Genomic DNA, 18,665 nt, shown 5'->3' with positions numbered 1-18,665 from the left:
ATGACGGACCCAGACCTCAACAATAAGCTCGATAGACTACTCACTCTATTGGAAGCTCAGCTAGAGCTTACTAGGCAGGGTCATCGAGAGGAACGACTACAACGAGCTCAGCTGGGTAGGGAGGAGACAATGGACCTCTCTCACTCGGAAGACCAAGCAGGAGGAGGAGATGAGTCTATGATAGGAGACCCACATACTCCTACTCCGGCTCCACGACCAAGACGATCAGTCTCATTCAACCTGGATGAGCAGGAGGACATCAACTATGAGAAGTATGCTTCACCTACTGGGCCAAGATATGTCAAGACTAAGCTGGACCCCTACAGCAGGACTAGGATGGATCCTTACCCCCTGGACCACGAGGAGGATACCAGCATCATGGCAGAGCTTAACCGGTCAAAGCCCATTGCCACCCCCTTTCCAAAGTTCAATCCCCGAGACATGGAGATCTTCATTCTAGAAGCCGAAGCATGGTTTAAGTTCAACCAGGTGTATGAGCAGTCTAGGATGATCAATCACATGGGTGCTCAACTGGAAGGGACGGCAAGAGAGTGGTGGACCTCCAAGCTCCGCATTGATAGAGCTAGAGAAGGAAGGTTGTTTAATGATTGGCACTACTTCACAGAGCGACTGTCAGAGCAGTTCAACCCACGCAATGCTAGGATGGAGGCATACAACAAGCTGTTGGCTCTCAGACTCACAAGTGATGCTCCTGGTGCCGCCACACGTCATGTAGAGCGGTTCAGAGACTTGGAGGGACAGGTCAACCTAGATGACAACGAGCTAGTGATTGATCTCTTCAGAGGAAGTCTCACTCGCAGCATACAGGAGAAGTTTGAGAGGAATCCACCTGGGAAGAGATGGGAGTGGTATCGAGAGGTTGAGGAGACCGATCGACAGAGGATGCTACTACAGCAGTCCTCGGCTAGACACTCACTCCCAAATGCCATGTCACCTCCACTAAGAACTGGGTCTCGGCCAAATCAAAGTTCGATCCCCATCAGACAACCCACTCAACCTTATCCAGCTCGATCACCATCACAAGCAACTACACAAGCAACTATACAAAACCTAAACCGACCCCTTCCTCATCATCCCACCCAACCCTCGAAGCAAGGAAGCCCTGCTCCATCAGGTATCAACACCTGTCATGTATGCAAGGGTATCGGCCATTGGGCCAGAGACTGCCCCAGCAGGAGGGTAAACCCTCTTAGCTCTCGACCCATGGGACCAAAGGTTATGGTCACCACAGCAGACCCCTTCGAGGAGGCCACCGACTCAGGAGATGGCCCCACAGGCAGCACTGAGACGGGTGACCCCGAGGCCATGGACCTCAGCTCATACCAGCAACCCATGGACCCCGATCACGAGGAGGAGCACGATGATGATGACGACGAGGGAAACGTCAGTGGGGTGATGCACTGATGGCATGCATTGCTCTACAAACCTCCTCGCCATCACTCTGTATATATCAAGATTGTCAAGTATGTTTCTCTACCAGTGGAGGCAAAGCAGTACTGGAGCTCTCTGGAATGGTTCAAGACCATCCTGCTCGGATACTAGCTGATACCGGTGCTGGTTTGTCCATAGTCTCAGATTCTTTCATTAGTAAGTACCAAATACCCACAAAACCCATAAAAACAAGATCGATCCATGGTGTCACCGGGCACCAACTCTCCATCAATAGTTCTGCGAGCATGCAGGTATCTATTGGTACACACAATCTGGGTGTGGTCGAAGCTTCAGTGGCCGACACTGCGGACTATGACCTCATCCTGGGGTTCACTGAGCTACGGAGGCTCAAACCCACCATACAATGGGATACGGGCCAGCTGGAGTTCAAGACTCAGGAGCAGGACCGACCCCCTAGGAGACCCCCTGAAGCAGCAAGAGCAGGGGACCTAACCATGAGGAGACCAACCCTTCATGGTAACGAGTTTGTCTCAGCAGAGCACATACTACGAGCAGCTCTGGAAGATGGACCCATAGGGTTCATGCTGTTAGAGGAGCCACCATCATCACTCCCGGCCTTTGGTTTTGTACCTACAGGCGCAGACAAAGGAGTCGAGATGGAGGTGGAGGTAGATAAGGTGGTGACGGCTGCAGACATACCAAAGCCATACCAACACCTGCGAGATGTGTTTGATGAGGTGGAAGCAGACAAGCTGCCCCATCATACCGAGCATGATCTCCACCTCGAGTTGATAGAAGGAGGTAAGCCACCTCAAGGGCCCCTATACCTTAAGGGACCCAAGGAGATGTCCGAGCTGAGGAGGTACTTGGATGAGAACCTCGAGAAGGGGTTCATAAGACCATCGAAGAGCCCGGCACGATCACCGGTGCTCTTCGTACCAAAGAAGGATGGAGGTCTCAGACTCTGTGTGGACTACAGAGGTCTCAACGAGATCACTGTCAAGAACAGGGCACCATTGCCCCTCATCGAGGAGCAGCTGTTCTTACTCAGGAAGGCAAGGATCTATACCAAGCTAGACCTTAGAGCAGCATACAACCTCATCCGGATTGCTAAAGGAGATGAATGGAAGACAGCTTTTGGCACTCAGTTGGGACTCTATGAGTACCTAGTGATGCCCTTTGGCCTAGCCAATGCTCCGGCTCACTTCCAGTCATTCATCAATGACATCTTCCGAGACATCATCGGAGTATATGTAGTGGTATACTTAGATGACTTCCTGATCTTCAGTGACACTGAAGAGGTACATGTGAAGCATGTCACCGAGGTCCTCACTCGCTTAAGGAGCAACAGGCTCTTTGCTAAGCTGTCAAAGTGTGAGTTCCACACCAAGACAGTTGAGTTCCTGGGGTACATCATCAAGCCAACGGGCATAGAGATGGACCCAGAAAAGGTGCGCACTGTCAAGGAGTGGCCAATGCCGGAGTCAATCCATGACATCCAGAGGTTCCTGGGTTTTGCCAACTTCTATCGAAGGTTCATAGCCCACTTTGCTCGCATAGCCAAGCCCTTGACAGCACTGGTAAAGCCTATAGAACGGTTCAAGAAGTTCGAGCTACCAGAGGAGGCCCAACAGGCCTTCCACAAGCTCATCCAGGCCTTCACATCAGCAGGAGTGCTTCAGCACTTCGACTACCACCTTCCAACAAGGTTGGAGACTGATGCAAGTGACTTTGCTATAGCAGGAGTACTCAAGCAGGAGCATGAAGGACGATGGCATCCAGTGGCCTTCTACTCTAGGAAGATGTCTTCTGCCGAGAAGAACTATGAGATCCATGATAAGGAGCTCCTAGCTGTGGTCGCCTGCCTCACTCAGTGGCGACACATGTTAGCTGGACTACCGAACCAACTGGTCATCCTCACTGACCATGAAGCCCTCAAGTACTTCAAGTCACAGAGACGCATCACAGGTCGACAAGCTCGATGGGCAATACTACTAGCAGACTTCGACTTCATATTGCAGTATCGACCAGGAGACAAAGGTGGTGAACCCGATGCTCTCACCAGAAGGACAGACATGCAACCAGCCGGTGAAGAGCAGGATCACAATGTGAGGCAACTACTGCCTCCTCGAGTGTTCAAGGAGACAGCAGACCATGACTCGCTCCTAGTGGCCCCCATGATCTCGATGGAGTCCATAGCATCAAAAGGTCTCAAAGACCTGGTCAAGATCTTCCAGCCTTTAGACCAAGAGCTACAGGAGATACATAGGAAGAAGCCTTTCGAACTCAAGGATGACCTATGGTACAGTGGAGGAAGGTTGGTTATCCCCAAGGTGATCATGCCAGGGAGGACCAACAACCGACACTCAAGGAGTGCCAAAGAGGTAGATGGACAGTCTCTCTCTGTAGAGCATCTGCGATTCATGGTGATGACCCAATGCCATGATGGTATCACTGCTGGACACGTAGGAAGAGATGCTACCATCAAGGCAGCTCAACGACATTACTGGTGGCCAAACATGACAGCTTGGATTGCAGACTATGTAGCAAGTTGTCCTGTATGTGCTAGGTACAAAGCTCCTCGTCATCGTCCATATGGTTTGCTACAGCCACTAGCAACCCCAGACAGGCCCTGGGGCTCCATATCCCTCGACTTCATTGAAGGACTACCACCATCAAAGAAGTATGACTCCAAGACCTATGACTCTATCCTAGTCATCGTCGACAGGTTAACCAAGTTTGCCATACTAGCTCCAACCCATAAGACAGTCACAGCCAAACAGACTGCAGTATTGCTATATGGACACATGGTTAGACTCTTCGGATATCCAGATCACATGGTCTCGGACCGAGGCAGGCAGTTCATATCAGGAGCATGGAAGGCATTTGCAGAGCAAATGGGTGTGAAGCACTCACTTAGCACGGCCTACCATCCTCAAACTGATGGTCAGACAGAGAGAGTCAATCAGGTCATAGAGCAATATCTCAGGATGTACTGCAACTATGAGCAGAATGACTGGGCCAACCTGCTGGACACTGCGGCCTTTGTATACAACAACACGGTCCACAACAGCATTGGTGTCTCACCATTCTTTGCATGCTATGGATGGAACCCCAAAGCTCATCCTGACATCCCTCAACGACTAGGAGTCAATGATCCAGGTCGCTTCGAGTACCTCATGGATGGAGAGGAGCGTTGCAAGTACCTCCAGGAGCAGATCAGAGAGGCACAACGTAGATCAGTAAACCAGTATAACAGGAAGCACAAGGACATCGAGTTTAAGGTGGCTGATATGGTCTATATCAACCGACGAAACTGGAAGACAAGGAGACCCACACCCAAGTTAGACACCCGGTTCGCAGGACCCTACCCAGTTCAGGAACGGGTAGGACGCCGAGCTTATCGAATCACATTGCCAGCAAACCTTAGGGTGCATGATGTGTTCCATGTCTCCATGCTCGAGCCAGCAAGAACAAGTTCTCTTCCTCAACGTGCTGAACAGCCCACCATACCATCACTTCCAGATGAGGACCTCGATTTCGAAGTCGAAGCACTCATCGACAAGCGTTCACACAATGGGACTACGGAGTACAAGGTGTTGTGGAGAGGGTACTCAGAGGAAGCTGCTTCATGGGAACCAGTAGAGAACCTCAACTGTCCCGACCTCATCCAGGAGTATGAGGTGTCGGAGGGGGGACGAGTGAGTAGACAGAGTGGAGAGAGGAGGAGAGAACAGGAGGAGTAGAGAGAGGAAGAGGAAGGAGGATGACGTTGAGAGAAGGAGGAAGGATGATGTTGGCGATGTTGTCAAGGAGGAGGAGTCAGCATGAACCAGACCAGAGCACGCCTCGACGGAGCTCGGCTCTTAAGAGGGGGGTAGTGTCATGGGCCTGGATGCTCAAGAAGCAGGAGGGTCATGGGTTCATATGGAAGGAGCACAGGTATCGAAGACCTAGTCGACACCAGTAGAGAGCATGGTCGTAGTGCAGTCTCCATGGAGACCATGGACTCCTATGGACTCACATGCAAAGGAGGGCCAAGCACAGCCACGAGGAGGACCAAGCTCAAGGAGCAGGCACAGCCACGAGGAGGACCAAGCTCAAGGAGCAGGCACAGCCACGAAGAGGACCAAGCTCAAGGAGCATGCAGATGGTTACCACTCAGGGGCTCGAGAGACAAGAGCCAAAGGAACTGTCACTGATCAAAGGAGGAGGAGCAGTGTCGAAGGAGTCGACACCAGGTCATGAGGAGGAGGAGCAGTGTCGACAAGAGGCACAGGGGTGCCAAGCAGGAGAGGCCCCTGAGCAGTACTCGATGAAGAAGGTACTCTCTGGAGAGAGAGCAGGAGCAGCATCGCTGGCAATGCTGTGAAGAGGTATATAACCATGCTTTCTCATCATCATAGGTCGAGTGGATCCCCATCCACTCTACTCACCATACAACTAGTCAATACTTTAGAAACACAAGTACTCATTAGTTACAGTCAGCATAGCAGCAATCTATCAAGGTTGCTCCTCATCGTAGTGTGTGTGTTGTATCACCACTACCTGACGTCCGAAGGCGCCCATAGCAGGTTAGCGGTCCGGATATAGATAGAACCGAAGGCAGTAGTCCACTGCGGTCCGGGGATCACTTCAAGCATCAAGTCAACACACTGGACACTCGTGTTGACGCCACCAACCTTATCACCAACACCATCAACCTCATTATCACCGACATCACCAATCTCATCACTAACACCATCAACCTCATCATCATCAACACTCACACCAGACCTTGGTGTCATCATAACATTGATATTGATCGTGCCGAGCTACCCCTGAACGGAGTGTCCACAGAGGTCAGCCGAAACCTACGATAGTATATACAACAAACGCCACCTGCTGTCACTGCACAACTTGATAGTCACCGAGTATCTCGAGACAATAGCTGTCGCACAGTTTGATAGTCACCGAGTATCTCGACAGACCGACCTGGGTTTCAGGCGCGAGACCCCTGACAGTGTTCTTCAACACTTGTGGTCCAGTCCCTTACTGTAGGCAGTGTTCTTCAACACTTGCAGTCCAGTCCCTTGCTGTAGGCAGTGTTCTTCAACACTTGCAGTCCAGTCCCTTGCTGTAGGCGGTGTTGCTTGACACCTGCAGTCCAGTCAGTTATTGTAGGTGGTGAATCACACCTGCAGTCCAGTAACTCCTGTCCTCTGTAGGTGATTAGCATATTGCAGTCCAGATGACATCCAAGAGCATTATCAACAGTACTACAAACACTCATACTGTAGGAGAGGGTGTATCACTCACTCACCAACAACCAGTGTCCATGCCACACAACCTCTGAACAGAGTGTTCAAGGTGGTCAGTCAAGACTTACCAGGTGGCAACATTTGGTTACATTTAGGTGAAACATACTGAGTAGACCTTACTCAATCAAACTCAATATAACACCCCAAAACTAAGTCTCTGGCACGTGACCGCTTACACCTACCTCATTCTCTTCGCATTGTGGAGTCAGTTGTTGGACAGCCTGGTAGTGTCCAAGACTCAAAGGTTTGGACTTCAGGCAGCAACATCCTCAAGAAACCTCAATTGTACTTGGATGATGGTGAGTTTATCTGGGTTGATGGAGGGTATGGTCACTCTGCCTTCACAGTTGGACCTTTCTCACATATAGCTGCTGAGAAAAGCCATGACCTGCATTTCTTCAACCACTCTCTCTCTCAAGTCTGGGTCCAGGTTGAACATGCCATTGCCTACCTCAAGAATCGATTTCAGTGCCTGAATGGGTACAGAGGGAACATGTATCATGTCAAGGATCATATGACAGCAGCAAGGACTATCCAAGCATGCATTGTTGCCCATACATTTGCAAGCCAATATGATGGTCCAGACATGGTTGCTGAACTCCTTTGCCCATCCTTCTCCAAGGAAGTAGTCCATGATGTTGTTCAGACTCTCAGCACCAACCTGAGCCAGAGTGGGAATATGCAGAGTCAACAGCAGACAAATCAAGCTCAGTATGAGGAGGAGAGCATGGCAAGTACACAAAGCATGATGCAGCCTGCCTTGACATGACTTCACAGCTCATTGGCATATGACCTTTGAGAGCAAATGTTTCAGGTGCTGTTCACTTCCACTGGCTGACAGCAGGAGGACACAACTGCATGCTCCAGGTGCCATGAGAGGATGGCTGAGGACTACAATGCAATGTTGGCATGGGGCTGGTTGTCCAGGCAAAGTTGCCAATTGTCAACACCTTCACATCCCTAGCACCTGTTCATTTTCATCCTTAGTGAAATGTTTCCACAAAAGACTTGATTGACTATGACCATCTGTAACAGTGTGAAGCACATGCTAACATGATACTGATGAGCTTCAGTATTAATAACATACATGTTAAAATGAACCAAATGTCACATTTGCTGCAGATGTGTTTTTAGAAACACATGTTTTTTGAATCCTTAAAAGGGGTGTTCAAAAACAGGAAAAAGTCATCAAAAATGAGAAACACGTGTTTCTAAAAACACTCGAAAATTGATACCCCCTATAAGTGAAAACTCAAAAAAATCTTGAGTTTCAGTTGAAGATGCGTCGGCATCTCAAGTAAGATGCACATGTTACGGCCGAGACATTGAGACACGGGAGGCTCACGTAAGCGAGAAGTACAATGAGGTACATAATTGTTGTCATGGTGACAGCACAGTGGCACCCGGTATCATAGCAACACAGGAGTACAAATGAAGAGACACATCCTGCCTCGAATAGGACCAGAGCAGTGAATGGAGTATATATATGTGTTTGTCATTCAGTCTCACATCATGAAAACCAAGCATTACATAGAACATACGGCTGTGGTAAAGGGAGTCTGATCGTGACCCCGATAACACCGTATATTAATTGTTATCTTCATTTGATTAAGAGTCTGAAGAAGCTATCACCGAGCTAACCGAAACTCGCCGACAACCATGGTAGAAAGAATGAACAGGACCCTTGGAGAGAAGATGAGAACGTTGCTAATGCAGAGGAGACTACCGAAGAAGTTCTGGCCATACGCGATCAGAGCTGCGGCGTTCAAAATAAACCTCACTCCGAGCGTTGATAATGAATTCCCTTATCAAGCGATGTTTGGCAAGTCGCCGGAACGAGCTTTAAAGCTCCTACGAGTGTTTGGTTGTCTGGCATGGGTAAACGTACCCAAAGTTAAACGGGACAACAAGAAACTGGACCAGCGAGCCGTCGCATCCATTTTCTTAGGGTACAGTCTAGAAAGGAAGGGCTGGCTCTTCTACAGCCCGGACTACAATCCGAACATCTTCTGGAGCAACTCAGCAAAATTCATGGAATCAAAGTGCTGGTCAGACAGAACAGAGTGGCGACCGGTTGACACAAAGGCACCCCCAATGATGATGACAGAGGAAAATTTCGAAGATCTAGGATACAATAAAGAAAATATATTCGACGAAACAGATGAAGAGCCACTACGAGAATACATGGATATGGAGACAGATTCGGAAGAAAGATTAAGCGAAGGAACAGCGGAGGTGATGGAACAAGGACCAATCGCCGAAACTCAAATTGACAGCGAATTCTATGGACTCGTAGCGACGCGACCGGAATGGAGAAAGAACCTGGACCCAACCATACATGAAGCAATGAGTGGAAAGGACAGAAAACACTGGGAGGAGGCCATGCGAAAGGAGCTGGATGGATTGGAGGCGATGGGCACATGGGAGATAGTCGACCTCCCAAAGGGTGCAAATACTGTCGACACACGTTGGGTACTCAAGATCAAAACCGATGCAAACCTCGTGCCGACAAAGTTCAAAGCCCGGCTCGTGGCACGAGGTTTCACTCAACGCGAGGGCATCGACTATACAGAGGTCTTCGCACCAGTAGCACCCATCCAATCCATTCGAGGGGTGATCGCTGTCGCAGCAGTACGAGATTGGGAAATGGATTCTATCGACGTAAAGCAAGCGTACCTGAACTCCACTATACACCATGATGTATACCTCAAGCCCCCAGTAGGAATCGAAATGCCACCCGGAAAAGTGTTGAAGGTAGTGAAAGGACTGTACGGTCTGAAACAATCGGGCCGAGAATGGAACATTGAGTTAGACTCACATCTCCGGACGATCGGATTCCATTGCATGCTGAGCGCACCATGCCTATACTCAAGAGGGACAGGCGACAAGATCACGATCATCACAGCATACGTGGACGACATGCTGATAACATCACCCAGTCGTGATGAAGTAGATCGCGCAAAGCGAGAGATCATGGACAAATGGGAGACGCAAGACAATGGAAGGGTCAAAGAATTTCTGGGTATCAAGATCACACGTGATAGAAGACGGAGGAGGATATCTCTGGGTCTAACGGCATACATCAAGGAAATGGTGAACAAATGGTTAGGAGGAGCAAACGAGAAATCTTGGGTACCCATGCTGAGTGTAGCGAACGTTGCCGGAGGCGAGCGATGTGAACCTCAGCGAGCAAAGAAGTATCAAGAATTGGTCGGCCAACTATTATGGGTCTCCAACACAGCCCGACCAGATATTGCCTTTGCCGTCGGCGTATTGGCGCGATATATGTCGATCCCGATCGACAGTGCATGGAAGGCAGCCATCCACGTGGTAAAGTACCTGAACCAAACGAACGAATATCAGTTGCACCTAGGAGGGGAGACAAACGAGCACTCGGATACACCGGTAACGACGTATACCGACGCAAACTGGGCATCCGACCCCACAAATGGACGAAGAAGCACCTCGGGGTCGATAACATATGTATATGGGTGTCCAGTGAGTTGGAAATCACACGTTCAGAAGTGTGTGGCATTGTCGGCAGTCGAAGCAGAGTTTGTCGCCGCTTCCGAAGCGGTACGAGAAACCTTATTCTTCTCATATTTGCTCCGGGATTTGGAGACCACGGACGTTCGGCCCGTACTATACACAGATAGCCAGGGGTGCATACAGGTGAGTAAAGATCCAGCCAAACATTGGAAGTTAAAGCACATCGACACACGGTATCATTTCGTTCGCGATCACGTACAAGAGGGCGATGTGGAAATCAAATATGTCGGAACGGCAAACAACGTTGCAGATGTCTTGACAAAACCCTTACAGGGTCTTAACACCTCACGATTGGCTAGGATGATAGGACTGGAGATCCCGCCGAAGGGGGGAGTTGAAGATGCGTCGGCATCTCAAGTAAGATGCACATGTTACGGCCGAGACATTGAGACACGGGAGGCTCACGTAAGCGAGAAGTACAATGAGGTACGTAATTGTTGTCATGGTGACAGCACAGTGGCACCCGGTATCATAGCAACACAGGAGTACAAATGAAGAGACACATCCTGCCTCGAATAGGACCAGAGCAGTGAATGGAGTATATATATGTGTTTGTCATTCAGTCTCACATCATGAAAACCAAGCATTACATAGAACATACGGCTGTGGTAAAGGGAGTCTGATCGTGACCCCGATAACGCCGTATATTAATTGTTATCTTCATTTGTTTCCGAGAAAAGAAAAAAAAGAAGAAAAAAATAATCTGAAACCCCCTAATGGGTTCTCGAGACACAGCATCACTAAGAGATTAGATATCGAAGAGAATGCTAGAGACAGGAGAGATCCATGGTAACGTTGTCCATGGAGCACTTGGTATCATCGAATGCCCAAGCCATTCGGTCAGACTTGACATCATCGAAGCTGTAGAACTGCTGGTCAGGGCCCCAAATGTACACACAATCCCAAATGAAAACCTTTTTCTTCAAGACACTATTCTTGAAGTAAACGACTGACATCGCAGGGCTGACGTTGTCGTAATTCTTGACGTTCCAAGGACTATTGATGCAAACCGCCGCATGAGCTTTAGCAGGACGGTTTTGCCACATTGTAGCGATGTTGTGGATGCCAAATTCCTCCATTGTCACTGGCGTCTGGGGCCAATCGGAGGACGAAGTGTCAATTATATAGGCAGTGAGCCAGAAGTCAAGTGCAGAGCTAGAGCTAGAGCGGCTTCTACCGGCAGAGCTAGAGCGGCTTCTACCAGCAGAGCTAGAGCGGCTTCTACCAGCAGAGCTAGAGCGGCTTCTACCGGCAGAGCTCGGTGATTTAGAGCTTTTGGCGGCGGCAGCGATGCCGTAGACGGAAAGGACAGCAAAGAGGAGATACTGAGGCAAAAGTATCTTGGCGCAAGTCTTGAAGAAGCGTCGGGACGTTCTTACAGCGAAGCACCGATGATGAGATGTGAGAAGAGATCACGTCCGTATCATTCATGTTTATAGTGTGAAAGGACCGACATATAGGGGGTATCAAATTTCGAGTGTGCAGGATCGTTTTGTGCATCGGTAGCAGCCCACAATTCTGCCACAGATGAATGTCTTGGCTGATACTGTCCAGTGATCAACGAACCTGTATCGATCAACGCATTAGGTGGGTACGCCCAGGAAGGCCTCGCAATTGTACTTGCTCAGTTGCCTGCAAGCAAATAAGTCACAGTCTGAGGCACCCACAAGTCACTTGCGAGAGCCTATCATGGTACATGGAAAAGACGACGAACAATCGCCACCAGAGGGAACTCAATTCTTGAGCAGTGCATTGACAACATGATGAACACGAAGCTGTCGGAGATCAGTGTACGTCTGACCGGTACCTAGGAAGTAGATTGGCAGTCCGGTAGCCGAGGTAGTCGTGAGAGCCGTTCCAACCTTGTCGTCAACGGTGTCCCACTTGGTCAGCAGACTGCCGTCGAGCCCACGTGGGTTGCTGACACCACTGAAATCTTTCATAGCTCGGTCGAACTTTGTGATCTGGTCAACGGCCTCGTTTCCCACCAACGCTTCGCCCACAAAGATGATCTTGTCTGGTCGGTTGACCGAAACAAGCTTGGCGAGGGCACGCATGAGTGGCTCGTTGTCCTGCATGCGACCGGCGGTGTCGATGAGCACGACATCGTAACCTTCTGCCTTAGCATATGTGAGAGCATCTTTGGCGATACCGGCAGCATCCTTGCCGTACCCACGCTCGTACAGCTCGACTCGGCCCTTTTGTTCATCCAGGGCAACGCCGTCTACGCGCAGCTGGCCAAGATTGCGAACGTGAACGCGGAGCTGTTCGACGGCACCGGCACGAAAGGTGTCGCAAGCGGCGATGAGAACGCGCAAACGGTTTTGAAGCAGCCAGAAGCAGACCTTGGCGAGGTTGGTGGATTTACCGACGCCATTGACTCCAACGAAGCTGATCGAATAAGGATCGGGCTTGCTGGCCAGCTCCTTGTCCTTTGCATTGGTGGCAAGCGCGAGGGATGAGGCAGCAGCGGAACGCTGACGCTTGGTGGCAATCTCCAAGAGGATGTCGGTGCTAGACTTGGGAGTAAGGATGCGGGTGATAGCCTCTTCCAGGGCTTTCTTGACTTCTGCCTTGACGGAGCCGAAGCTGCCGAGATTCTTGCCTACCAAGTTGCGTTCAACACTGTCGCACAGACGTTGTGCAACGTCAACAGCAACGTTTTTGCTTTGAAGATGGGAGGCCATAGCGGACAGCGCAGGCGCGAGGTCTTCCTTGGTGAGTGTCTTGGCTCCTGTGAGTCGGGAAAAGAACGAAGCACCAGATGAGGAGGCAGATCCGATGCGTGAAAGGAAACCAGCCGACTTTCCGGAAGCTGCAGTATCTCCGTCTTTAGTGTCATCCTCCTCCTCGTCGTCCTCCTCTTCTTCATCGTCGTCTTCGTCCTCTTCCAGAACGTCGGCGATCTCGTAGACACCATCAGATCGCTTTTTGCCCATGCTCTTCTCGTCAATCCAACTGTCAAGATCAGCACCAGCCTCTGCATCCTTCTCTGTGGCTCCGCTAAAGTCGAGTGCTGCGACTTGTTGTGTGCTAACACTGCGGCTACCGTCCCACTTGCGCATTTCCTTCGTGGCCTTGCCCTTCTTTCCACCTGGTGATTCTGTGCCGCTTGCATGGCCTGGTGTTCCCGGAACGCTGCCACCGTTTGAAGCAGAGAGACCTGGGGTGCTCTTCTTTCCATGCACAGCTCGTCTGCCTGCTGGACTGGCTTCGAGCTTGAGACGGCTCTTGAGAGCTTCAACACTATTTGCAATGTCTGCAGATTCTTTGACATCTTTGATCGAGTTGGGGGTGTTCTGACCACTTTCCTTGTCGGAGCCCGCCGCAGCCTGTGCCTGGTTGGTGACGCCCTTCTTTTCGCCGAGAAGTCCTTTACGCTTGGACTGCGCTGCCGCCTTCTCAAGGTTTCGCAAGGTTTTGGTGAAGATGTCGCCCCATTCCTTGAGTGCAGCGCTGAACTCGAGCCGCGCGCTTTCAGACAATGTGGCAGCCTTGGAGGTTCCGGATGCGAGCGCGCTCTTGGAGGAAAGAGCAAGTGTTCGAACAAAGGGAGCGAAGAGGTCGGTGAAGAGAGAGCGGACAGTGTCGAGAAGCTCGTAAATGTAGGAAAGCTGCAAGATGCGTTGGTATACGACGACGAAGGTCAAGTCGAGCTCGTTGGCAAACGTCCATCGAAGTGTGTACCCATCTTTGTCAAACTTCTGGTCAGCTGTACGCTGCTCGAGGAATGCCTGCTTGATGAGTGAGTTGACTGGGTTGGTAGCTGCATCTGCGCTATTGAGAGCTGGACTGAATGTCTTGGACCAAAGAACGAAGCCATCTGCAAAAGAAGAAATCGTACGAGAAACAGTCAGCGACGAGAGTCGAGCGATGCACTGAAGAACGTGGAACTAGTGTGACTTACTCTTTGTGAAGATGGTGAAGTGGTCCAGCATGGTGTGCGAAGGTCGATCACAAGGATGCTGGTGTGTGGCGTGTTGACCTGGAAGGTGTGGCAGCGGTTACAAGAAGGATGGAAGAAGAGCGGGGGTTTGCAGCTGGCTCGGGCGGCGTCTCTGTGGAGAGAGTCTGAGAGTGGAGTCTGAGAGATGAAGACCGAATCAGCTCCGTCGGTCAAGACTGCGGATCGGGATCAGAACAATCCATAACTGCCGATCCAGTTTACTCCACTTTCGAGCTCTGTTGGGAATTTGTTCGGATCCCAGCTACAGCTCAGAGGAAATTTGGCCAACCCTTGCTGTCAATCATGGATTGTGCAGCATTCTTCCGAACCTCAACTCAGCCTCAACTTCCATCAGGTGTATGGGGGACGTTCGAAAGCCTCTACGAGAGCAAGTAAGATGGGTCGTTACGCCATTCTGGTCTCTGGGCCGGCAGGTTCCGGCAAGTCAACATTCTGCTCTGCCCTCATCGCGCACGCACAGTCTCTAGGTCGAAATGTGCACCTCTTCAACTTGGATCCCGCAGCGGAACGATTCGAGTATCAGCCAAGCATCGACATCAAGGAGCTTATTTCTCTGGAAGACGTCATGGAAGAGATGAACCTCGGACCTAATGGTGGCCTCATCTACTGCTTCGAATACCTTCTGGATAACCTCGACTGGCTGGACGACGAGCTAGGCCAATACAACGACGACTACATCATTATTGACTGCCCAGGTCAAATTGAGCTCTACACACACTTCCCAATCATGTCGCGGCTAGTCAACATCCTCTCACAACAGTACCACTTCCGCATCTGCGCCACCTACCTGCTTGAGTCGCAGTTCATAGACGACAAGACCAAATACTTTGCCGGAGTGCTAAGTGCGATGAGTGCGATGATCAACCTCGAAGTACCGCACATCAACCTGCTCAGCAAGATGGATCTGGTAGAAAAAGGGGAAATTGGATCAGAAGCAAAGAAGGGGCGTAGGAGAGAAATGGAGCGATATTTTGACCCAGATCCGCTGCTTCTCATGGATGAGGTCAACTCACGGACAAACCCGAAATTCCACTCTTTGAATCAAGCTTTGGTTCAGCTAGTAAGTGCTTTGTAACACCGAAGGCTACTGCATAGCGAAATGTACTGACGTATAACCTCGGCTTGTCTTTCTCTTCTCAGATTGACGACTTCAGCATGGTCTCGTTCATGCCTCTTGACAGCACTGATGAAGATTCTGTTGGCACCATTCTCTCTCACATTGACAATGCTGTTCAATACGGAGAAGACGAAGAACCCAAGGAGCCAAAAGACATGGACGAAGGTGACTTTGCCGCATAGCAGCCGACTCTCGCTCTTCCTTGTATCCGCGTCGACGTGTCCTAACACTACCCTATGCGCAACTACCAACCCCTGTACTTGTACCTTCCCTGCATCAATGTCCAGTCACGCTGACATTCATTCCTCCATAATGCGAACTATTTGGCCTTGCAAGAATCATGACTATCCGAAGTCAGTCAGATGGTGCGGCAGGCCCTGCTGCAGAATGACACTGATAGGATGGTGTGAAAAGGACAGACTATGTTATGCTGAAAATAGACAATCCAACATGGTAATGTAAGCAGACATGAGACGATGCGAGAGAGATCGGTCGTAGCAGATCTGATCGGAGATTATATAAAGACGATCTCGCCAGGGATCGGGTACAACCTGGTCCCTCTCGTTGTCAGACATCATCATTAAGTAGATTGCACCCACACTCGCTATGAACCTCAGAGATGTATATATTTAGCTCGAGAACACTAGGTTCTTGCCATGTTCACTTAGTCAATTGAGTATATATGTTTCTGTCTTTTAGCAGCAGTGACATCCTACTCAGACGCTCCCCGATCACCAGCTATCGGGACTAAAACTTCTTTATATTTCAACATGTTAGGGCAGTGGCAGCTTCACAATTTGGAGTTTGGCAGATCTTTGCTCGCGTGAGGTGGAAGGGAACCTGCTGAGTCGCTTCGAAAAAAAAGGCTGTGTGTGAGCGCTGCGCGCTTTGGCGGCGAAAATAGATGCAGGGTAGACCTCGACTGTTGCCGTGCAGCTTTCAGTCGAGAAGCGGCACTTGGTCAGTTTTGCTGCCACTTCTCCACACGGACAGCATTCTTGAAACTGTGAGACAAATTTTGGCCACCCTCGCTTGATCACATTCCACTACATCATCCATCACCACGTCCCTGTTTCCATTCGGCGAATTGCCATCAACGTCGGAAGGACTCGTAGTCAAGCTCAGCATCTGCACATCTAGCATCAGACAAAGCAGCTGGGCTTATTATCCAGACGAAGATCTCTTATCACTCTCCACCTTCCGCCTACATACCCTCCCTACTTTCAACTCTGTTTTCGTACAACTTTTAGACCTTCGTCATGTCGCGTAGGACAAGGCAGCGCCGACGTCCTGCAGTTTCACTGCACCGTGTTGCCACCCTTTCACTTGTAGCTTTGGCAGTAACGATCCCTTCCGTGCATGCATCGACCTCTGGGACTCAGTCTGCGCCATCTCCCCAGTCTAGCCTCAACCCGACCACCTCTATCGCCCAAGCTGTGCAGAGAACACGCAGACCATGGCTCACTGCTGCCAAAGACCACTTTTTCGACACTGTCTCTCGCTTCCTGTCACACGCTCTGCCCGACCCTCGTTACTTCTCTTACGATTTAGACCAATTCGACGATGACCACTTGCCGCCTCTTGAAGATCTACCTCTGGACTCCGGTAGCATTATCGACGGCCCAGGTCTCAATTGGGGAGGCAGCACGCTCGAAGTTGTCCGTTCTCAAGCTATCTTCCTCACCCGATCTGCCGCTTTCGGACCCCGCGTCACAGATGATGAAGGTCTAAAAGGATTCTTGCTACCCATCTCCGACTTTTACAAGGTACCCAAAAATGCACGCTTCTTCACATCCGACGCGAGCGGCGATCCGATCCACGCATGCCCATACAAGGGTGGTCCCGGATCAAGACGTGACGCCCTGCCCAGCAAGTATGAAGACGAGGACGATCGAAAGCTCTACTCTGCGCTCATCAACGAAGGTTCGACACAGGCACCGTTCACTTGGACCCACGAACCTGAGCACAACGGTGACGCTGCTCCCAAGCCTCCTCACAACTGGATCGCCCTTGTTGAGCGCGGTGGCGGATGCGGGTTCGCCGACAAGGCCCGTGTTGCTCAGGATCTCGGAGCTGTAGCCGTCGTTGTTGGAGACGCGCCAAGTCCTGGCTGGCACGACGGTCGCTCGGGTGATCCGAACGAAGAAGGCGATCCTGGTTTGAGCGGCAAGCGTCTCATCACCATGTTTGCTCCTGGCGACACGAGCGATGTTTACATTCCCTCCACCTTCGTCACTCGTCCCAGCTACCTTGATCTCAAGCGTCTCATTCAAGAAACAGAGAAGGACCAGGAAGACTGGCAGAGGCAGCACCCATCTGGTCACGATGGCGAGGGTGCACCCATGACCCGCGGACTGGAGATTGTCATCGGCAAGGACGACCTTGTTTGGGAATGGCCGTTGATCGACTTTGGTATCCTGCTCTTGCTCTTGCCCAGCTTCATGACAGTGATTACCATCATTGTGCATCGTATCCGTATGGTTCGACAGAGACGCAAGGAGCGTGCTCCCGAACTCGTTGTACTTGGACTACCTTGTCTCATCTGGAGGGGCAACGGTCAGCCATGGGAGAAAGTCGAGGGTCCTGATGTTGACCCCGGACCGGGCAATGGCTCCTCTTCCTCTGACAATGCCTCGCAGCCCCAACCTTACGTCTCAGACGATTTGGAAGCGGGTCGAGCTGGCGAAACCATTCCTCTCCTCGCCGAAGACGAAAACGGTGCCGGCCCATCACAGCGATCCCACACCTCTGTGAAGATCCCAGACGAAGCTGCACCAGCAACAAAGCCCGTCAACCCTGCATCCTTCCTTCCACCTGGTCGAACATATTTCAGCACCGACGAGTGCGCCATCTGTCTCTGCGACTTTGTCGATGGTGATCGAGTGCGTATCTTGCCCTGTGGTCATATCTTCCATAGACAGGAAGTGGATGATTGGTTAGTCAGGGTCAAGAAGCTCTGTCCGATCTGCAAGAGGGATATCACGGTGCCTATTCCTCCGGCGCCTCCTGTCGGCGTTTCGGCTTCTGCGGCCGCCTCGCCAACGGCGGCAGAAGGTGTTTCGGATGCTGCGATACAAGCTGAAGCAGTGGCTCCAGCAGCACAGGAGGAGGCAGGAGATGTTAGTCAGGATCTCACTCAGAACTTGTCACGATGACCGATCGGATGGTCGACAGGTGTAATTCTGCGCCCAAAAGTCAACACCACCACTCAAGTCTATGTATCTTCTTTCACTCTTGGTTCCAAGCTGTATACTATTCGTTTCTCTTAGGCATGGCAAATTCTCGTTTCATGGACCCGTAATCGTTCAAGTTGCCTGGC

General features: G+C 50.8%; 5 protein-coding genes across 5 annotated transcripts; 4 read left to right on the top strand and 1 right to left on the bottom strand.

Annotated features, from left to right (window-relative positions):
* UHO2_01829 (uncharacterized protein) lies at window positions 1-5,159 on the top strand (the record flags this gene model as incomplete). Its single annotated transcript, XM_041559266.1, has 2 exons — window positions 1-917; window positions 1,502-5,159. The coding sequence occupies 2 exons, from the start codon at window positions 1-3 to the stop codon at window positions 5,157-5,159; spliced, it is 4,575 nt and encodes a 1,524-aa protein (XP_041415200.1).
* Window positions 5,160-8,372: 3,213 nt separating this feature from the next.
* UHO2_01828 (uncharacterized protein) lies at window positions 8,373-10,757 on the top strand (the record flags this gene model as incomplete). Its single annotated transcript, XM_041559265.1, has 1 exon — window positions 8,373-10,757. One exon carries the CDS (start codon window positions 8,373-8,375, stop codon window positions 10,755-10,757), a length of 2,385 nt encoding a protein of 794 aa, XP_041415199.1.
* A 1,238-nt stretch (window positions 10,758-11,995) lies between these two features.
* On the bottom strand, window positions 11,996-14,200 carry UHO2_01827 (related to SRP101 - signal recognition particle receptor, alpha chain; the record flags this gene model as incomplete). The annotated part of the gene is made up of 2 exons (XM_041559264.1): window positions 11,996-14,085; window positions 14,170-14,200. 2 exons carry the CDS (start codon window positions 14,198-14,200, stop codon window positions 11,996-11,998), a joined length of 2,121 nt encoding a protein of 706 aa, XP_041415198.1.
* Window positions 14,201-14,605: 405 nt separating this feature from the next.
* UHO2_01826 (GPN-loop GTPase) lies at window positions 14,606-15,528 on the top strand (the record flags this gene model as incomplete). Its single annotated transcript, XM_041559263.1, has 2 exons — window positions 14,606-15,289; window positions 15,370-15,528. The coding sequence occupies 2 exons, from the start codon at window positions 14,606-14,608 to the stop codon at window positions 15,526-15,528; spliced, it is 843 nt and encodes a 280-aa protein (XP_041415197.1).
* Window positions 15,529-16,605: 1,077 nt separating this feature from the next.
* On the top strand, window positions 16,606-18,501 carry UHO2_01825 (uncharacterized protein; the record flags this gene model as incomplete). The annotated part of the gene is made up of 1 exon (XM_041559262.1): window positions 16,606-18,501. The coding sequence occupies one exon, from the start codon at window positions 16,606-16,608 to the stop codon at window positions 18,499-18,501; it is 1,896 nt and encodes a 631-aa protein (XP_041415196.1).
* Between the last annotated feature and the right edge of the window lie 164 nt (window positions 18,502-18,665).

Source organism: Ustilago hordei (genome assembly GCF_900519145.1).
Source record: "Ustilago hordei strain Uho2 genome assembly, contig: UHO2_contig_03, whole genome shotgun sequence".
Lineage (NCBI taxonomy): Eukaryota > Fungi > Basidiomycota > Ustilaginomycetes > Ustilaginales > Ustilaginaceae > Ustilago > Ustilago hordei.
The sequence above is the reverse complement of the archived record's forward strand: the minus strand, read 5'-3'. Positions and strand labels throughout refer to the sequence as shown.